The sequence below is a fragment of the Bicyclus anynana genome, chromosome 20 (assembly GCF_947172395.1).
Source record: "Bicyclus anynana chromosome 20, ilBicAnyn1.1, whole genome shotgun sequence".
NCBI lineage: Eukaryota > Metazoa > Arthropoda > Insecta > Lepidoptera > Nymphalidae > Bicyclus > Bicyclus anynana.
In genome coordinates this window covers 12,369,754-12,391,641 of record NC_069102.1, presented here as the reverse complement: position 1 = coordinate 12,391,641, position 21,888 = coordinate 12,369,754, and the positions used below count along the sequence as shown (strand labels likewise).

The following is a 21,888-nucleotide window of genomic DNA, read 5'->3' as shown; positions in this document are numbered from 1 at the left end:
ATGCCGGCGGCTCGAGATGTTGTGTTTGGAGGTCCATGCAAGAGACCTACGTCCAGCAGTGGACGTCGATCAGCTGTTGATGGTGATGATGTATAGTGCATAGCCTAGTTAAACACTTTGTGAACGCCGGGGTACGAAACATAGAGTGAAATCTATACTAATATTATAAAGCTGAAGAGTTTGTTTGATTGAACGCGCTAATCTCAGAAACTATATATTATCCCCATATTCCTACGGGAACGGGAACCACGCGGATGAATCCGCGCGGCGTCCGCTAGTTAGCTATAAAATATTTTTGTACTTTAAAATAGATGGAGGTTCGTTGTTTTTTTTTATTAATGATGTCTTTGATTCTTTTTTAGTTATGAACGAGAATATAGGAGAGCAAGCAAAAGACTTAGGCTACACAATCAGAGATCTACGCCATTAACACCAAGAACAGTTTTCCACAAGTTAGTGCCCTTACATTTTGATATTATTAGCTTTATTGTGAGTTACAATGCAGATGAAGCGGCTTAGGATGATCGACGGGACGTTCGACATAAGTGATAAGTTAAACCTGAGATGCGTGAGAGAAAGGGAAGCCGGAGAGTCTCTGTAACGCGTTACGTTACTAAGCGTTACCCTTTAATACTCGTAAGAAGTTATCTCTCTTTCTTTGTAATGGGACAAGAGAGCGATATTTTTGATTCCGCCGCTTATTGATTGATAATATGTGGTTTTTATTTCCCAAAATTGGCCCAAAATAGGCTTTAGATGAATAAAACAGATTTCTTAGTTAAAGAAAAAAGTGATATCACACTAGGGAAAGTCTCTGAAATATGACACTGAGACTAGTACAGGGAAGGGGTAAGAGTGGACGTGTATATATCTTATAATATTGCATGGATTCACCATGCAGGTTCCAGCTCTATATGTGGCAAAGAAAAAACTCTGAGCAGAACCTGGGAATTGTGACCGGACTTAGGGTCTAGCAATTCCTTTATACCTGTTACAACTCCTCTTCTCTGTTTGTGCAATTCATCACAAAAATAAAATTAAATTTATGTCACTTAATTTATAGTTAACCCTTAGGCAAACTCTCAAAACTCAATATTATCTTAAATTCCTCTGCAGAGCCCTTGACGCGGTAGACATATCCTGGGAGAACGATCATCTGAAGAACATCCTGGGATCAGACGAGTTCTCTGACCCCGAGAAGCCAGACAAAGCCGGGGCTTCAATGGAAACAACTCTACAGCCTTATCCTAAGTTCAACGAACTAGGACAACCTTTATGGCATGGTAAGGGTAACTTTTATCATATGGAAATACTCTTTGTAATGTTATGCCCACAGTGTTGGTTAGGCCCTGACAGACATGGAATTGAAAATATACGCGAATCTGCCGGTCAAGTCAAAGTGGATAAATGATGTGTGTGGATCCACAACAAATGTATTTGTTGACAAATGTTTTGTGGACGAATGTATTTGTTCTATACTACAGCCTTTCTTGATGAGTACTGTTTACTAACAAACAAATTAAAAATGAGGGTATAATTCGCTAGTAATTTCACAACTTGTAATAATTTTAATTAACTTGTTCTTAAATTCATGAAAATAAATTTGATTAATAAGCTTAAAACAATTTTAGATATGGTTAATATATTTAATATAATATTTTATAAACAAACCATACATAATTGAAAATAAATAAGTTATGAAATGACATGCGTTTTCTACCTTCATTTCTAATTTCTTTGTTGGTAAACAGTACTCATCAAGAAAGGCTGTAGTATAGGTGTACCGCCTTAACTTGTAAGTTGTTAATATCTTGACATATAAACTCAATAACTTTCCTTAGCTAGCTGCACATTAATTTATGTCAACAGTATAATTGTGAGTCTCTAATAACATGACATATATTTCAGAACACTTGCCAGTAGTGGGCGCGCGGATAGAAGCGCTGCGAGCGCACGGACGCGCGCCCGCGGCGCTGCGGCTGGCGGTGGCGGCCGGGCGCGCCATGCGGCACCGCCAGGAGGTGGCGCAGCAGCGCTGGCACGACGCGGGCGGCGGCGAGGCGTCCGGCTCCGGCGCCGCGTGCGCCAGCGACTCGTGCGCCGGCCAGTGCGACCGCGCCAAGCTGTCGCTGGTGTGCGCGCACATGGACGCGGGCGCGTGCCTGCCGTGCCCCTCGCCCGCCGCGCCCACGTGCGCGCTCTCACACTCGCAGCGGTGTATCGGCAGAGGTCAGTGTAAGAAAGAAAAAGAAAAGAAAGAAATATCTTTATTTTTAGGCAGTGCCACACATTACAATAATAAATTTTAAATATATAATTTATAGCTGAAACAAAAAAAGAAGAACGCCCTGCAATATGTGGTATAACCTAGAAAAAGGCCCTAACTCAGCATTTTGCTACATACTTCCTATCCAAAAAAAAGTATGCAGCACTGATTTTCAGTTAGGACCCAGTTCAGGTGCCGCCACGTTCACAGCATCAATCATTCAACATCCTATGTAAACCAGTGTAGTGTCGCCGTTGTGAGCAGCGACTCGTGCCGGCCAGTGGTGTGCGCGCAATTTCAAAAGTGAACTTAAGCACCTAGTAATAAGGTTCATTTTCACAAAGCTGTCAATGTTGTTTGCACAGACAGCAGATGTTGGACGGGCTGGACGCTGGAGGCGATCTGGTGCGTGTACGAGTGCCTGGCGGACGCGTGCCTGGCGCCGGACGACCAGCGCGCCTCGCCGCGACTTCACACGTATATAGACGAGGAGCCCAACACTGGCCTGCCGCCTAGGTATGCACCATCTTCATTTTGAGTACCTATTTTTTTTTATTCTTTAAGAAAGAAAGAAAATAGGTTTATTCACTTTTTAGTGTCAAAAACAGTACATCCTAGTTTAGATATTATATGACTGTCTGTGACACCTCTGTGGAGTCTAAGATGGAAGCGGGCTAATTTGTTAGGAGGAGGATGAAAATCCACACCCCTTTCGGCTTCTACACGACATCGTACCGGACCGCTAAATCGCTTGGCGCAACGTCTTTGCCGGTACCTTTAATTGATATGATACATAATTTACCAACTTTTATTACCAGAGATTGTAGTCTAGGGCTAACTTGTAAAGAATAAAAAAAAATGTCAACTAGCCTACGTCAAATATAGTGACTGGACTGCTTCCAGCAAGCACCCCTTTTTCAGTCAATGTGCCCCTCGCCAGGTACCAGCACGTGCCAGTGGCGGGCAGCAAGAACCCCGAGGAGACGTACCTGGCGCTGGCGCTGGAGGCGGCGCTGCTCGGGCTGGGCATGCAGAGGATGTTGCCGCACGGCCTGTACGCGCAGGAGCGATATTGTAAGCAGGTACGCCTTCAGATTCACTATAAATAACTAGTCCGCCATCTTAAATATGCCTATGATTTGACAGGTAGCAGCGACAGTATACTTGCACAAAATTACTAACGCGACTAGCAGCGTGACGGTGTCATCGCTGCCTAACAAACAACTGAGCTCAAGTCACCAAATATCTTATTACTAGCGGACGCCTGTGAATTCGTCCGCGTGGAATTTAGTTTTTCACAAATCTTTCGAGAACCATGCATTTTTCCTTTATATACTTACCAAATTTCAGCTAATTCGGTTCAAGTCGAGGCGTGAAAGAGTAACAAACATTCATATCATCAAAATCATCAATTTTTTGCAAATCTCCGGAAACCATGGATTTTTTTTTGGGAATAAAAAGTAGCCTATGTGTTAATCCAGAGTAAAATCTATTTCCATTCAAAATTTCAGCCAAATGTCTTCAGTAGCAGCGTCGTTAAAGAGTAACAAACATCCAAATATCCATACAAACTTTGACGTTTATAATATTAGTAGAATTTATACAGTCACTGTTACAATAATTCCCCTCCACAATAACATAAACAATGAATGTTAATACCACCCGTAATCGAGGAACGCGTAACATTCCGCCATGTTGGATTTAGAATGACGTCACACAGTTAACCATGTATTGTTATCTGAATTGAATAAGTGTAAAAATTTCAGGCAGTTGGGTTGAAGAAAATTGCTCCAAATGGCTCCAAAATTGAGTTGCCAAATTTTGCCTCAACAAACAAACATACATACATAAATTCCATGTTAAATAAAAGCTTGTAAAATATTACCAACTAGCCGCGTAGATCTCGTTCCCCTGAAAATACGAAGATAAAATTTAAGGACAAAGATAAATGAATGATGACTTAACAACCACTCGCGTGGTTCCCGTCCCCTTAGAAATAAGGGGATAAACTATAGCCTATAGCAATTGGGGATAGTGTAGCTTCCCAACAGTGAAAGAATTTCTCAAATCAATTCAGTAGTATCAGAGCCCAATTCAATGCAAATAAACAAACAAAACAATCAATTATTTCTTCTTTATAATATTAGTATTTCAATAAAAACTATATTTGACTATTACTAACGGGGTGTTTATTTGATGATTGTTAACAGGGTGATATAACAATCCATTTTTCTTTGTCAACAGGAGGAACGGCTAATAAGCCAACTCCAGAGGGTAGAAGGCGAGGCAGCGGCCGGGGTCTGTGCAAGAGTAGCCCGGGCCCTCCTCGCAGGAGGTCCGTCCTCTTGCCTCGGCACCAAGGTCCATCCCCGGTCCGCACCAGCGCACACCTTCGCGAGGTTCCTGTTCTTAGCACTACTGCCCAGCGACCCGGAGTTAGCGTACCGGGTCGGGTTAAGGGCAATGAGGTACGTTGAATTCAAAAAACTAATATTCATTATCAACCCATATTCGTCTCATTGCTGGGCTCGAGTCTCCTCTGAGAATGAGAGGGGTTAGACCAATAGTCCACCATGCTGGCCAATGCGGATTGGCAGACCTCACACAGACATACATGTAGAGAATTATGAAAATTCTCTGGTACGCAGATTTCTTCGGTTTGGTTTTCCTTCACCATTTGAAACACGTAATATTTAATATCTTAAATTACACACAACTGAAAAGTTGGAGCTGCATGCCCGGACTGGATTCGAACCCGCACCCTCCGGAATCGTAGGCAGAGATTATATCCACTGGACTATCACAGCAAAAAAAAACTTTTTTCAAAGGATGGTTCTTGTGAAGAGAAAAATTTAAAAAACGTCTAAAATAAAACTTTTCAATATTTTTATATATACTATATACTCTTACAAATGATTCGTAATAAAACTTAAATAAGGGGTAGGGTAGGTAGGGTTTTTTTTCTTTAGGATAGGGGTATGGTTGAGTTTGGTTAGGGGTAGGGTTGGGTAGACTAGTTATGTATAAAAATCTTGTATCACGATGTTTGTGGTAGCACTCCTTCAAAACGGTTCGACCAATATAAATGATGTTTTTTTTATTTTGTAAGTATAAGAACATAGCTACAAGACAGGTACAAAAATAACACACAAGATACATAGTTAATAATAAGTATAAGAACAGGTCGCAAAGGGCCCTCATACCTCCAACCCCCTTTAAATTATTTAAGAAATGTATATGGCAGAACAAAGTTTTCCGGGTCAGCGATCGATTTTAGTTATTTATCGCTCGCCAGATTACCAATGGTTGAAGAAGCATATTCATTGGACGGCGGCAGCGCGGCGGCGGGCGGCGCGGGTGCGTGGCACACGCTGCAGCACGCCGAGCAGCAACAGGCGGCGCTCGCTAGCGCGCTATTGGGTACGTTTTTTGGTCCTTCGAGCCATATACTGCTTTTGGTCCTTTGATCCAGATATTACGGTCGTGGGTAACGTTAAATAAATAAACAATAAGATAAATTGAAGCCTCAATAGCTCAACGGTAAGAGCGGTCGGACTCATCACCGAAGGGTGGTGGTTCGGTCCCCGCCCCATTGGTCTATTGTCGTACCCACTCCTAGCACAGTCTTTCCCGACTAGTTGGAGGGGAATGGGAATATTGGTCATATTATAAAAAATATGGCAAATATTCTTTTATAAAAAAAAAAAAAAAAAAATATACTTAAGCTTGCCATAAAGTAAGCGTACTAGCCTGAGTTACTGGTACTAACATAGCTGATTTTATGATATACTACATTTAACTCATCGCCTATAGCTTTCTTGCGTTTGTTTCTTATATTTTCCAGTTGTGGGAATGGAACCCATGGCGATTATCGCGTTATACAAAATTCGATTTGATGGAGCGTGTATTCATCGGTATTATTAATAGTAAAAATATCAATTATTATCCACTATTGATAAAATAAAAGATAAGAAATGGGATAATTGATAAACATACTTAATGAAACGTTATTTATCCAGGCGCAGCGCGGGGCAACCCGTCCCGACTCCGCGCGGCGCTGGCAGCCGCCCAGAGGCACGTGCGTTCCGCCGCGCAACTGTTCCGGCTGGCGCAGGATGCGTTACGGCACGCTGCGCCGCCCGACGCGCCGCACCACCACCGAGACCTGCTCGCTGCTGCCTTTGAACTAGGATTACAAGTACGCTACATTGTTTTTTATTCGTTACAAGATAACGGTCCACACCTTTTTCGTACATCGTACCGTATCGCTAAATCGCTTGTTTGTCCATCTTATTTAAGAGCGTAAATAATGTCTCCTCACAACCAATTCAGTGAATGAAATGGTCGATAACGTGCAAATTCGCTGTACGAAACAATCCTGCGAAAAGTTTGATGGCTACGAAATGTCGAAACATTATGGAATCACTATGAATTTAAGTGCTAGTGGTTCCTCTAAAACTTTAATACCTAAACATATGAAGAGTTACGCTTGGAATTTCTCTGCGTGAGTTGATGAATGTCACTGACATAGCTCATCGAGTCCCGAAGCTGTAGTGGCAATTGGCAGGCCACATATTTTGAAGAGCCCATAGATGGTCTCAGATTCTGGAATGGCGACCCCGCACCTTTAAGCACAGTGTTGGTTGATCCCCACGGTCTGGAGCCGCTGGATGCTTGCGACTCGAAACCGTTGTGTTTGGAAGTCCATGCAAGAGGCCTATGTCCAACAGTGGACGTCCATCGGCTGTTAATGATGCTGACGTAAATATATGAATCTGTGTCATCATTTCCAGGTACTAAGAATGACGTTATCAGCAGTGAACTGGCGGAGACGGGAAATGGTCCGGTGGCTGGTCACGTGCGCTACGGAGTTAGGACTCGACGCGCTGCTCTCTATCATGCAGAATTGGTAAGTCTTTCCGTCAGAGTGACAGTGATAGTACCATCATTTTGTGGTAGAGGAAACACCTCGAGCAGGTCCCAGGACTTGTGACCTTGGGTGTTGGTTTAAGGGGGGTTCCTTTAAAATGCATCAACACTCACCTCCCCTGCCCGACATGTTCTCCAAGTCAACACTAAACTCAACACGCAAACTTGCTCTCGACTTACCCGGTAGGACACCCGACGGCCACGTCGATGGTCGCCAACCGAAGGTGCCTAGAGGGGTAGAGTGGATGTATGGAAAATAGTGTGATGTTGGTTAGAGTAAATATGTGTCACCTCTAGCTCACAAACCACAGCGAACAATATGCCAAGGCACCAAACGTCACAACCGCGTGCGCCGATGGTACTACTCACTACAAAACACCGCGTTCCGATCAAACTACACTTAGTTATTCAATAGTAACCGACACAAGATACGCGGTCACAATCGTATCACAAAATAGTTAAAATTCACGATTCTCGCAAGGCAAGAAAATCAGTCAATCGAGCGTGCGTCTCGCTTCAAAACCCGTGCAAGTCTGCCAGCGGGCGTAAAAACAAGATGTCGGCTCAGCACGGCCCCGGCGTCGCATCACGCCGTTCAATCAATCGGTCGTCCGACTCGTTCGCGACATTCGCGCCAACATTTGCACATCGGCGGCTGGCGTGAACATAGCCTTATGCCGTTATAGTTACTTAAGATGAAAATATATATTATGTTGATCTCTCCAGGTACGAACTGTTCACGCCGACGGAGGCGACGGGGCCGGTGGCGGCGGCGGCCATGTCCCACGCGACCGCGCTGCGGCTCGGCCTCAGCTTCGAGCAGCAGGAGAAACTCAGCGCCTGCGCCAGGACGCTCGCTCTGCAGTGTGCTGCTAAGGTATCGTCATCATTATTAACCCATATTCGGCTGACTGCTGAGCTCGAGTCTCCTCTCACAATGAGAGGGGTTAGGCCAATAGTCCACCACGCTTGCCCAATGCGAATTGGCAGACTTCATACACGCAGAGAATTAGAAGAATTTTGTTAGGGATTTTGTACTCAAGCCTTTCAATTACAGTTTTCTCAACCTCACATATTTTCAAATAGACTAATCTCAAGCTAACAATATTTAAAATAGACTACAATCAACAAGGGGGAATGGAAAAAACACTCAATTTTTTTTAAATAGTACACTCAACTGCACCTTTTTTCCCCCTAGCGATTAATCGTTCCGGTACGATGTCGTGTAGAAACCGAAAGGAGTGTGGATTTTCATCCTCCTCCTAACAAGTTAGCCCGCTTCCATTTTAGACTGCATCATCACTTACCAAAAGGCGAGATTATAGGAGTAACTTTATAAAATAAACTAGCGGACGCCCGCGACTTCGTCCTCTTCAAACTCGAAGTAAACTTTCAACTACTCCTACCCTACTCTCTACCCTAACCCTACCCTACCCTCCCCCACCCCTACCCTACCTCTACTCTACTCTTACCCCGTTTTCTAATTATTATTAATATGGACTTTATACAATAACAATAAAGCTCAAATTGACTACGTTTTAGTTAGAAAACATTTGCATGGGAAAAAGAAAAGGACTATTTTTATGGTTTTTCCAGCTATTATTCGAATTTTTCTCGCCGTAAAAACCATCCTAGAATTTCGAACATTTTAAAAAAATAATTGGCCAAATTGGTCCAGGCGTTGTTGAGTTATGCGCTTACCAACGCATTTTGCGATTTATTTTTACATAATAGCTGACGCCGCCCGGGTTTATCCGCGTGGTTCCCCTTTCCCGTAAGAATACGGGGATAATAAATAGCCTGTAGCCTTCCTTAATAAATGGGCTTTCTTACACTGAAAGAATTTTTCAAATCGGACAGTAGTTCCTGAGATTAGCGCGTTCAATCAAACAAACAAACTCTTCAACTTTATAACATTAGTATAGATAAACAATCCTTATTATAGTTGCACTCAATGTAAAGTTTAAACACCGTATCTCATTCCAGGACCCCCCAGGCTGTGCTCTCAGCGCGCTGTCGGTGTGCGAGGGCTCCGCAGGCGCGTTCGAGGCGGCGTGCGCGGCGGTGGGGGGCGCGGCCGCCAGGGGAGCCCTAGCCTCCAGCCAGCTGTTCGCGGTGGCGCGCTACATGGAGCAGAGGGGGCAGCCCGCGCGCGCCATGCGCCTCGCCACGCTCGCCATGAGGAACCTACATCTACATTATAATCAGGTTTGTTAATAAAAAAAGTATAGTAAATAAAGTAAAGTCGTCGTCGTCGTCATCAACCCATATTCGGCTCACTGCTGAGCTCGAGACTCCTCTCAGAATGAGAGGGGCAAGGCCAATAGTCCACCACGCTGGCCCAATGCGGATTGGCAGACTTCACACACGCAGAGAATGAAGATAATTCTCTGGTATGCAGGTTTCCTCACGTTGTTTTCCTTCACCGTTTGAGACACGTGATATTTAATTTCTTAAATTGCACACAACTGAAAAGTTGGAGGTGCATGCCCCGGACCGGATTCGAACCCACACCCTCAAAGTAAATCAAAGTAAAGTATATATTACTTGGAACAAGATAGCATTAGTTCGGTTTGCTTACAAGAAGACGAGTCTAATGAAGATGACATTAATGAACCGTCGGAGAGTGTAACGGCACCTTCATTCTTTTTTTTTTTATTCTTTACAAGTTAGCCCTTGACTACAATCTCACCTGATGGTAAGTGATGATGCAGTCTAAGATGGAAGCGGACTAACTTGTTAGGAGGAGGATGAAAATCCATACCCCTTTCGGTTTCTACACGGCATCGTACCAGAACGCTAAATCGCTTGGCGGTATGTCTTTGCCGGTAGGGTGGTAACTAGCCACGGCCGAAGCCTCCCACCAGCCAATAGTCTATATTTTACTCTTTCACGTCACATTAACACTAAATCCAAACGAAGTGTTTGACAAAATTATTAGATAACAACTTAGTTTGACGTTTATTCCTTTAGAGACATCAAGTAACATCGTGACGTCACAAAAGTGAAGATAGCATATTTAACATTTGGAAAAATACATACAATCCTTAACTTTCATTAATTATTATCGACTAGCTGACGCTGCACGGTTTCACCCGCGTGGTTCCCGTTCCCGTAGGAATACGGGGATAATATATAGCCTATAGCCTTTCTCGATAAATGGGCTATCTAACACTGAAAGAATTTTTCAAATCGGACCAGTAGATCCTGAGATTAGCGCGTTCAATCAAACAAACAAACAAACAAACTCTTCAGCTTAATAATATTATTAATTATTAATTATTATCGATATATTTCGGACCTTATTCTTTGTACTATACAAAATAATATTGTTTTTATTAAATTTGATATTAGTCAACTACCCTATTGAGTGTTTGACTGTATTCTGTATGTCCAGGACAGCCACCCAGCCATCGCAGACATCCACTGGGCGGTGGCGCTGGCGCACTCTCTGGGGCGCGCCGAGCTGCAGGCGATGCTCCCTCTGCTGGTGAAGAACGTCCAGTGCGCACCCGTGCTGGTGAGTGACATATTTCTCGTGTAATGCTTGTCTACTACTAGCTCGAGTCTCCTCTCAGAATGAGAGGGGATAGGCCAATAGTTCACCACGCTGGCCTAATGCGGATTGGCAGACTATGCAAGCAGCTACTCATCATTTTCTCAGCTACTATTGTTATATTGTTCCGATCCTACTAAGGCAGCGTTTCCCAAACTTTTTTTTTTTTTTTAATCTTGAATTTTTAAGGACTTATTTTACAAAAAATATGTCAGCCCTATCGTACCCTAATCAGTTTAACTTAAAAGAGTTATATATTAAACTTCTTAATTTAAAATCTACTTTTTTAAACAAAGATCATACACAATCCTGGCTTCCCCATTTTTGTTCAGCCTAGGAAATCAAACACAATTTTCACGGACCCCCTAAATAAGATAAACAGCAAAAAAAGGGTATTTATTTTAGTTATTACAGATCATAATAAGTACTTATAACTGTTTATTATGAAAAATAGTAAAAACAATTTAATGTAAAGGTTGGTGTTGCTTTTTTGCAACTAAATCATTGATATTTGGGTTGATGTTGCTAATAAGTTGTAATCTAAAATCAGTGCAGTAAGCGTAGCGATTACGAGACATTAGGATTTATGTATGGTCCAGAGATTACATCGCGGACCCCCAATCACATACTCACGAACCCGCAGGGTGGGAAACGATGTATTAAGGCAACATGAGATCATGGAGTTGTTCCTCCCCAGTCGGACGTGCTGCGACGCTGTTGCGTGGCGGCGGCGGGGTGTTCGCGCGCGCGGCCCCCTCCCCCGCGCCCGCCCACCCCCCTACGCCCACTACTGGAGGCGGCGCTGAGAGCGTACGCGTCTACAACGCACGCGCGCCTCGCGCACATCTCGCCGCGCCACTATGCGGACTTTGTCGACTTCCTTGGTAAGTGCTTGCGTAGACACAGAAAGTAATAGACGCGGAGACGCCTTCATAGCATCCGTAGCATTCTTTAAAAAAAAAAAAAACTTATGCATAGACTAAAAAGCGAGACGAGGCGATTTTATATTCGGTGCTATGACTGTAATAAAGGCGTTTTAGCTGAGTGTACGATGAAACTCTTGTGCGTTGAATTTTAATTATACTCGTAAATGAATATGAAACGTCAAATTCGAATATTTAACGTATAACGCACGCTAATCAGTGGACCATTTCATACTCCGTCTAAAGATTACAGTGTATTATTGGAAATAGATAGGCTACTCTATTTTTTTTCGAAACGCCTGTGATAGCGCCATCTAGTAACTAGCCACGGTATTTTTAGTACAGTATCCATTATTGTTATAAAAATAATAATGCATATTTTTTGTACAGGAGAGAGATTTTTGATTTTTTAATAGTTGAAGAAACCAATAGAGAACAACAAAAGACAAAAAGTTTTCCATTGATACCCCCGGGCTCGAACTCAGGATTATTAGATCGTACCTTTGTTATACACCACTAGGCCAAACGACTATGTGGAACGTCGTGGAAATTAATGTACACTTACTGTCTTTCTTAAATAATCCCTTTGCTTTAGAAATACAAACACATTCTTCCTATTACGCGTCATAATTAAAAGGAAAAATAAGTCTTATTTTTTCGCTTTTTTTCAATCTCTAAAAACATTTTATTGCATACACACCTTAAGTCATTGAATTTACTATCCTGGAATCTTAAATCTAGAATGTAGATGGCGCTGCTTCATAAAGATTTCACGTTTTTCTAAGTTCCCATGGCATGACTCCGTCAACGGATTGCGCCTCACCATTCCCCGCACACGCCGCTACGTTAACGGCATAATCGTGAACTAACTAGTGGAAGCTTTTGAAATAAAGCAAGCCCGACACGAGAGATGGCGCTACTAGCCACTATTAATTTTCAAGTTTCTCTTTCATGTGTTATTTTATTTTTTAAAGAAGTTTTACTTCAGTTGTGTGGTTTAATAGCACATTTCTTTTTTTTTGTTTCAGGTAAAGCCCGAGATACGTTCGCGCTGGCGCACGACGGGCCGCACCAGTTCGCGGCGCTACTCCAAGAAATCAAACTAAAGTATAAAGGCAAAAAGAAACTCATGTTCCTGGTTAAAGAACGGTTCGGATGAAACTACTTTATTTGTGTATGTAACATTATATTGAACGTGTTTGGACAAGCAGGCCATATTTTCGTTGATTTTAGATTTTTGAATAGTGTTATTTTTTTTGTGCAATATGGCTGATAAACTAAGAGATGGTGAACAATTTGTTTGAAGCGTTTTACAGGTAAATTTAATTCTAAATAATTCAACAGACTATACTTATATTGTAGTTTGGCTATGATTAAGTGAGGTCCAGGGAGAGGCTTAACAAAAAACAAATTATTGAGTTCTTTGTTCAAGAAATTGTCAGTGATAGACTGTAAACAGTTTTGGTGCGCATTTTTTGCCACGGAATGCACCTAAAGCCCGACTACATTTTTGTAAGAACGTGCAACGTTCCAAAACTCAGAGTTTTAGGCGCATATATACTTCTTCTTCTTCTTCTTCTTTTCTTCCTGGGCCTTATCCGCACTTGGCCACTAAGGTTTGGCCGTTGTACGTGGGTCCCTTCGGTGCTGGTCCCCGCCGGAGTCACTCCAGCCAACCGAGCTCGCTCCAGAAGCTTAGCAGGCCGCCCAGGTCGCCGAACGCCTCATGGAGTGTTGCTGGGGATCCAATGTGTGCTGCGCGTTGTTCAGATACACCTCTGCATCTAAGCATAACATGTATCGGGGTTTCCTCTTCCTCCATGCATGCTCTGCAAAGAGGGCTGTCGGTTATACCTAGAACCGAAAGGTGTTTGTTTAGTGAACAGTGTCCTGTCATTAGTTCAGTAACAGTTTGCGCATATATACATTTGTACACTAAATGAATTCATTTGTGAATGACTCAATTCAAAATAAGATTTGACTGAATTTGGGCCTGTAAGATTATTTTAAATGCTTAAAAAAATTTAAGGTAAATAAACTGATACTTTAAACATATTGTTTGTCACCTCTATACATTAAAATATATTTTTATAACTATGATATCTTTCGAATAAAAAAAAGACATTTAATGAAAACTTGTTGCTAGTGTAAAAATTGCGTACCTAAAACACGGCTAAACGCCATTACCTCATGTTACTTAGCGCGAGCCTAATAGTATAAGAGCTGCTGGTATGTTTGGATAGGTGCATGAAAATTTGTTTACCTTACTAGCCGAACTATGTATTTTGTATTTGCAACCTGTATTTGTATGAAAGATCTTAAACACGTAAAATTAAAAAATAAAAATAATGACATTATTAAAATTAAATCGTAAAATATTTTTAAAGCGCCTCTTCAAAATATTCCACCAGCTCTCGAACTATATATGTTGTACACTCAATATGTACCAAAACCAGTCGTTTTTTAAGTATTATTTTCTATGTAAACGTTAGAATATAAAATACCTCTTAGATTTCGCTAATGTAAGTACATAGTTAGGTAGGTTAACGCGTAATGATCTCAATGATTCCATTGTGTAAATAGTAAATAATAATTTAGTTTGTAAATATAGGACGAGTTAAGTGTATTTTTTTAGTTTTTAGTTTGTTGAGAAGTGTTAGATATTTTTTGTAATGGCGACAATTTATTGCGGGCGCCATCTTATTACGTCAAAGGACATATTTGTCTGTAAAACTAAGCGCACATGTTACTAATTTGAAAAACGTCAAAATTTTCAAATAAATAGTGTTGTACTTTAATTTGGGCATAAAATATTTATTTTCTACGCCTTAAAAATTACCTCTACACTTCAGATTGGTGATGTGCGCTATTACGATAAATTTTTGATGTAAATAAAAGCGCTCGCGTGGAATAAAATAATTAATACGCCGTTTATAGCGTCCAATAGCAGTGGAATCAATCATAAAATAAAATGACACCACACCAAAGAAATATAATATTTATAGGTAATTCCAAATGCGTGGAATAAGCAATGCCATCTTTCCTACAGTATTCTTGAGTATTCTTATATAGGTGTTCGTTTTTAATGTTAAGCTGTCACTTTTTACTGTTATGTCGCCATTTTGGTTGTTTATGTTACGGCCATCTTGTTCTCATTTTTATTATGTTCTTTTTTTAAGTTGCACTGCATTTTTATTTTTATATTTGTATTATATATTTCGTCTTCGATATTATCCTTCGATTTCTACGTTAGGTTAGGTGTAAAGTTTCAACAAGAAGTGCATTTATAAAGGTAGAAATGTTTAATGTTTAAAGATAGATGTGACATTGGATAGTGTTCAGGAATTTAGGATCAATTGATGGTAGTGTGTAAGCTATGGTGGACTTTTGTACTTTTTGTGGTGTGTACTAGGGTTGTGCAGAATCGTTATTTTTTCATCCTTTGGAATATAAATTAATAATCTATCACTGAACGCGGAAATAACGGTATTCTGCCAACCCTATATTGTGTCAAAGATGTTGTAACAAAAATGGAAATATATTGAGATTTTGTTATAAGGTAGAGCAATACAAAACTATTTGTTAAATTTTTTCAATATTGGACTTTTCAACTTTCCTAATCGAAAATGTCATGTTTATTCAATATTTATCACACTAAGCAAAAATAATAGGTATTTGCTTTTAAACTAAAAACAAACTGAAACTGACTGAAATTTTTAATTTTGCCTCTTTGTCGTAAACATTATATGAATGGATTGAACAGTTTGTTTTACACAAATGCCACATAAGGAAGATGGCCAAACTAAATTGACCAATCTAATAGTATTAATTATTTATTTGTTTCTACATATTGTGAGCATGTTTTCTTATACTATCTTCGAGATGAACTTGTTCTCATAAACAAGCAAATAAACCATCTATTGCCTTTAACATGGTCATAGATGATAATTCTCAAGACAAACTCTTTTTTAGAGGTCAACTATTAGATCAGTCAATTCATTACTGGTGTATGTGTAGCACCCTTAATTTAGTTCTCAAACATGATATGTGGACTTTTTAAATTGGATGAGCAATAATTTTTACGCCTTACAAGCCGGTCTGTGTTCATTGTAATAACTTCTGCATAATAAAACTAATGGCGATATTAATCAAAATAAAATGTGTCTAAAGAAGTTTATTTAATATTCTTCTTATTTAGCTGAATGAAAATTATGTAAGTTAAAAAGAACTATTGTTTATTTTTCCACACACACACACACACACACACAAGTTACAGTGGTGTTAATTCTTAACAAAAAACAAGGTTCTAAAATATTTTTATTTATTATTTGTTAATTTATTAAATTTACTGGTAAAACTGATTTTCTAATTTATCATGAAAATTTCTGTTCAGTTCTGTAGTGTTTATAATAGTGTCTAAAATCAAATGCTACGATGTTGTACAGAAACTCAAAATAGATATGGTGACTTGCCGCATTGGACCTTCAAGCATTAAAATTAACCGCAAGTGCCTTCAGGCGAGTCCAAATTTTTTTCAGACCGGCTTTTCGTTAAAACTGTACAGTTTTATTTTTTTATCTCTTTGTACTGCACTTTATGTCGATTATTTGAAATTGTGTTTTACGTAAAACGTAGACACCCTTCAGTGCTGATTAAGAAGGTGATAATTTCAATAAAAATATTATAAACAAAAACTTATTTTATTTATTTCTTCATCCTGAAACAAATGAACTATTTATTTATTTATTTAATATCAAGCAATACCATACATTACATTATACAATATAATAACTAGTGGAAATTTAATATAATGGAATTGAACCGTGGCTGATGGCTGGAACCATTACATTTAAACAAGTACATGGGAGTGATGTCATTTTGGAATCCAAAATATGCAAAGCCAAAATTGACAAGATTATTATCGTGACATACTTTATTAAATTATGAAAGGCTAAAAAATACTATGCGCTTCAACCTTTACAAAGTTTTTACCGTAGACAGATAAATAAATAGACAAATTATAGCATTTATCGCATTCCTCGATATTTGTATTATTGTGATCATGACGCGTGTCGTACACAACAATGATTTTACACGGCTCTACCTCTACCGGTTTCTTCTCAGCAGAATCTGCCTTCCGAACCGGTGGTAGAATCTTTACAAATAGTTAACTGACGTATCAAAACAAAAGTGCTTGTATACTGAGCCTACTTGAAATAAATGAATTTTTGATTTTTGATTTTGATTTGACATTTGTGATCATCTTCATTTGACGTTTCACGTTTGACGTATTTATTATTAAAATTGTGTATTACTTCAGTGATTTTAAATTTGAATTTAATTTAAATTTTCTCGCTCTTTTTATTTACTTATGAGTAATCACATATTATATATATTACTAATTAAATAAGCAAAAGTACTACTTACATAAAAATATGAATTATAACTGTTGTTGTTGATTAATTAAGTAGCACTTTTTGGCGCGATCAAAATATATATTTTTGTTAATAACAGCCCATTCATGAAATACTAGTCGTACGAATAAATTAAACGTGTTTAATTGTACTCATCACAAAGAGGAAATGATGTTGCGGTGCAGCAATTGTGGTCTGTGTTTGAAACGTTTCAAAAGATATCCAGTCAAAGACCTGCCCTCAGAACTCCAAAACATCATAGCGAAGTGGCTGGCACCAGCACAAGTAAGTACTAACATATGCTAAATAATAGATAGATGTTTATCTATTATACAACTCGGAGCGCGCTTGCTCGAAAGATACCTATTCACTCTTGCTTTGAGCTTGTTCAAGTTGTACATGGCAAGAAACAAGTTTTCACAGCTATAAGGGAATTTAAACCTAAGTGCGTAGAGGAATTATCCATGGAGTTGCATTGCATTTAATTTCAGCATTAATCATTTTGGTGTCCTTACAGTACACACAACTATAATTAATTTATATTGCAATAAACACAATGTGTAATTTTTACACACACTAATACCACTTTAACATACACATAGTTTAGTCTTGTTACACCGAATATTCAATTATTTGATTAATGTTTTGCTGTTCAGCTGAATAATGATTTTTTTCAGATATTGTTTTTATTACAAATTTGATGTAAATAAATTTAGAAATATGTACAAATGAAACGTAACTCCATCTTTTCGTAAACTAGATGTTGCTGCACAAACTGGCATTTTTTTCCTTTTTTTCCAATACACAAAGAAATGAAACATTGATTCTATGGAAGAAGTTTTTATAAATGTGTTTGTTGATCATGAATCTGCAAATAAATAAATTGTTTGATTGATCTTATACTTTGACAGAGGTGTAACCAGAGAGTCAGGTCCCATTTTTATTTGTCTAAGCCTGAGTGATCCTAAAAGTGTTTTTCCTTTTGAGGCCCTGAACCATAACATATAACATGCAACCAACAAGATAATCTCGTGATGAGAATTACAATTTGAAGAAATTATTGTATTTCTTCAAATTGTAATTCTCATCACGAGATTATCTTGTACATAGAATTTGAAGAAATACAATAATACATACTGATTAAAAAATTACATATAATATGCCATTAGCTTTGTTTCAGCTTTCGGACAATGCTGTTATATGTCCCTCTTGTTACACAATATTAAATGGAAGTGACATTGATCAAGAGAGGAGACTTGGCCATACTGATGTTTGTATTGGATGTGGTATATCTGTTTTGAATCTAAGAAATTATATCCTCGAACCAAGTACACTAATGCTGAATATATTTCAATGGAGTATCAATCTGCCGGTATGTATTTTTACTAACTTATTTCGATAACATAATAAAATGAAATTATCAATGAATTTTTCATATTAAACATATTTTTATATAGGGCCATACAAATCGGGTATGTCAGTTATGTTGGATGAAAGGAAATAGAATAATTCAGAAAGATGCACTGAGGAGCGGAGTCTACATCCCAATTCTACCGGAGGAACCTCCAACACCTGTGAAGCAGGAAGCAGGATTGGAGCCACCACCTTTAGATCCTACAACGGATTGTAAAGAAATTGTTGAAAAAGAAACTCCAACAAGTATTATTTTGCCTAATTATAAACGTTCACCGAATACCTCAAGACGTTGTATTTATACTAAGTGTGACAGTGCTTCTGGGCATTTAGTGCCTACATTTGTAAAGGTAATGTTGTTAAAGGACTTCAACTTTTTTATTCCTAAATATGCTAGAGTATGTAAAATGCATTTGCTCAGTAACACTTGGCACACATTACCTGAAATAAGTAAAGAAATATCAGAATTTTCCGTCACTCAAATAGAAGAAATAATTGCTTTGGCTAAAAAGGAAGTAAGTTATGATTTTGATAAAGTAAATGAGATGCCTAATCATTATTGTTACTACTGGACTGGTTTGACAGTTACCGAGTTCTTAACATTGTTTAGTGAATTGTCCTTAGATAATTTTAAACCCAAACCTAAATCTTCTTTAGCGCTATATTTAATAAAACTTAGGACGGATGATAGCTATAAAAGATTAGCCTCACTGTTTCAAATATCAAGAACAACTCTGGAAAATCGAATAAAAAAGATGAGTGAGTACATCAAAAAACATTCTATACCCAAGCACTTCATCTGCAAGGTGCAAAGAATAAAAGCTCAGAAAACATCTCACAGAAATCAGTTAGTGACAAATACCTCATTTGGCAGTTGTAACAGTAGTGACAATGAGACGATAGACCAGTAGGCCACGAGATACCGAGAGATAAAAGAAAGACAAATGTCGACCAATAGTTACCCAATGATGCTCTCTCCTTTGCAGCATTGAGAGAGCAACATTACAACTCCGCCGTTTTTGGTCGACAATATGTCTTTTTAACTTTAGAAGATATGTCGTTACTAGCATTGCATTGTTTAATATAGTGTTAAAATATTTTATCAAGAAAATCTCTTAATTACTTATAATATTATTTGTACCAGATAAATATATCCAGCTGCAGCCATACAATAACAACATACTGCCCTCATAAAATATAGTAATTAAAAATGATGTTAAATACTATAGATTGGTTACATTCCTACAAAATCACCACAAAAATTGATCTGAATAAAAGGCTACAAAATCGAGAATTAAGAAAATTCTCTGATATGCAGGTTTCCTCACGATGTTTTCCTTCACCATTTGAGACACGTGATATTTAATTTCTTAAAATGCACACAACTGAAAAGTTGGAGGTGCATGCCCGGACCGAATTCGAAGCCACACTCTCCGGAATCGAAGGCAGAGGTCATATCCACTGGGCTATCACGGCTCTAACATTGAGATGTAGAAATTTCCTCTTTTGAGCGCCTCATTTTTCATGCGCTAGTAACACATCTAAGAGTATTTAACATCATTGGTAATTAAATATTCTTTCATCAGGTTAAAATATGGTGCAATGCCTTCAATATCTTCAAGCAGTAAGCCTCTATGCTACTGCTTTCAGGCAAGTCCAAAGATTTTATCAGATTCACTTATTGTTACTGTTGTGCTGTTTTGTTTTATTACCATTTTATATTCATACCTACTGCACTTTATATTGATTACCTATTTAAATTGTGTCTTAGGTATAGTGTGCGCCAAAGTTAGAGTCCGCTTTGACATTGAACAAGACACCCGAAGTATGTACCTAGATATAACCAGGCTAGAACTGGAATGTTTTTTGTGCACTGCGAGGAATTAAACTTTGGCGTATGCTTTACCAACGTGAAACGTAGGTAGGCTGTGATAATTTCAATTAAATTATTAATAAATAATAAAATTTTGTATTTTATTATCATTCTTTTCAAACCTACCATTCAATTTCTCAATGAGCAAATGTAAACTTGTATGCAATCTTGTTTAAAATATTTTTCTTTTGGAAGAGTGTGGCATTCAATGATATAAAATGAAATACTAAAGGTCTTTGGTGGATTGGTTGTAGTGGTACGTTGTCTCTCTGGTAAGTAATCTCAAATATACAAGGCTAAAATGCATTATACTGCTAAAAACCCAATGCAATAGGTACAAAGTACCCAATACAAACAGGGTGTATCCATGTCTTGTCATGTCCAACCTTTTAAACCATAATCTATAATTTAAAAAATAATCTTGAATATGTTTCTAAAATGTCTTTTTTATTTTCTTTCTTAAATGTCGAGAACTTTTTTTAGAATATTCCTTCAAGTACAACCCCTTTACAAGTAGGGGAGGTACCATAAAAAAAAATATTTTCATGATTTACGACGACGACTTTATTCACATTTTTTAGTTTCTGCACTAAAACGTGGACGGGCTCGCATTAAACGAAACTATAAGGGTTCTTTGTGGATTACCGAACCCTAAAAACTTTTATACTCCCAAGTCCCATCCCATAGAAATCCCATCAATCAATCATCAATTTGAACTTTAATACCATACAATAAAATTCAAGTGTTATAAAATACATAGTAATAAAATTCAAAATACATAGTTCTTAACTTGCTGTTCTTATTTGGACAGCTATAATTGCAATTGTTATTGTATTTCGACTTTCAATAGGGATGATGACAGTTTTTTAAATTGTATATAAATTAAGAGTATACTAATAGTAAAGCAATTTTGTAAAAGTAACAGGGTATCTGCGATCATTACTTTCGGAGCTACAGGGATTTAAAGAGTCAGATTTGCGGCGCTGCCGCGGAATCCTGAAAAACGCCCCATACAAAATGGCTCGAAATAAATGACTTCATAGGCAATGTAATATGATCGTTAGATTTGTATGCGCGTTCAAACAAAATTACTAATATCTTTGTTATTTGTGCGTTTATCTTTATAGTTCATATATTAAAAAATGTCACATTTAATGTAAGGAAGCTCAAACTGTATGAATTTTCATCTAATTACGATAAAAAAATTTGAGTAGTTTTTGAAATTTTATAATCTCATTTATTTTACAAATATCCAGACAATCTTTGCTTTTTATGTATAAATTAGTTAACATTGACCTTATTTACCCAAATGTATCATAAAAATCAATATATTCAAACCTAGTCATCATCCCCATTAAAGAATCCAATTTGAAGTTACAAGCAAAATATGCGTCAAAATAAAAAAATACCTTAATCGCCTACACTAAGTATCTATTTATAGTAAAAAAAAAATTGTGAAATATCCGAGTTCACGAAGTATACCTACCCGTGATTACACTGTTTCGATTCAACAT

General features: G+C 38.3%; 2 protein-coding genes across 2 annotated transcripts in view; both read left to right on the top strand.

Moving 5' to 3' along the window:
- The window catches only part of LOC112047665 (zinc finger SWIM domain-containing protein 4), a 100,905-nt gene extending 84,537 nt beyond the window's left edge, over positions 1 to 16,368 (top strand). The window contains exons 9-22 of the mRNA XM_052887670.1: positions 363 to 452; positions 1,117 to 1,283; positions 1,909 to 2,229; positions 2,632 to 2,782; positions 3,207 to 3,348; positions 4,511 to 4,734; positions 5,562 to 5,686; positions 6,286 to 6,464; positions 7,060 to 7,175; positions 7,922 to 8,072; positions 9,182 to 9,403; positions 10,593 to 10,715; positions 11,449 to 11,635; positions 12,703 to 16,368. Coding sequence (XP_052743630.1) covers positions 363 to 452; positions 1,117 to 1,283; positions 1,909 to 2,229; positions 2,632 to 2,782; positions 3,207 to 3,348; positions 4,511 to 4,734; positions 5,562 to 5,686; positions 6,286 to 6,464; positions 7,060 to 7,175; positions 7,922 to 8,072; positions 9,182 to 9,403; positions 10,593 to 10,715; positions 11,449 to 11,635; positions 12,703 to 12,833 — 2,329 coding nt within the window. The 3' untranslated portion in view covers positions 12,834 to 16,368. The remainder of the gene's footprint in view (positions 1 to 362; positions 453 to 1,116; positions 1,284 to 1,908; positions 2,230 to 2,631; positions 2,783 to 3,206; positions 3,349 to 4,510; positions 4,735 to 5,561; positions 5,687 to 6,285; positions 6,465 to 7,059; positions 7,176 to 7,921; positions 8,073 to 9,181; positions 9,404 to 10,592; positions 10,716 to 11,448; positions 11,636 to 12,702) is intronic.
- Positions 16,369 to 16,978: 610 nt separating this feature from the next.
- Positions 16,979 to 20,466, top strand: LOC112047666 (uncharacterized). The gene is made up of 3 exons (XM_024084858.2): positions 16,979 to 17,373; positions 18,269 to 18,460; positions 18,546 to 20,466. Exons 1-3 carry the CDS (start codon positions 17,257 to 17,259, stop codon positions 19,410 to 19,412), a joined length of 1,176 nt encoding a protein of 391 aa, XP_023940626.2. The 5' UTR covers positions 16,979 to 17,256; the 3' UTR covers positions 19,413 to 20,466.
- Positions 20,467 to 21,888: the final 1,422 nt, after the last annotated feature.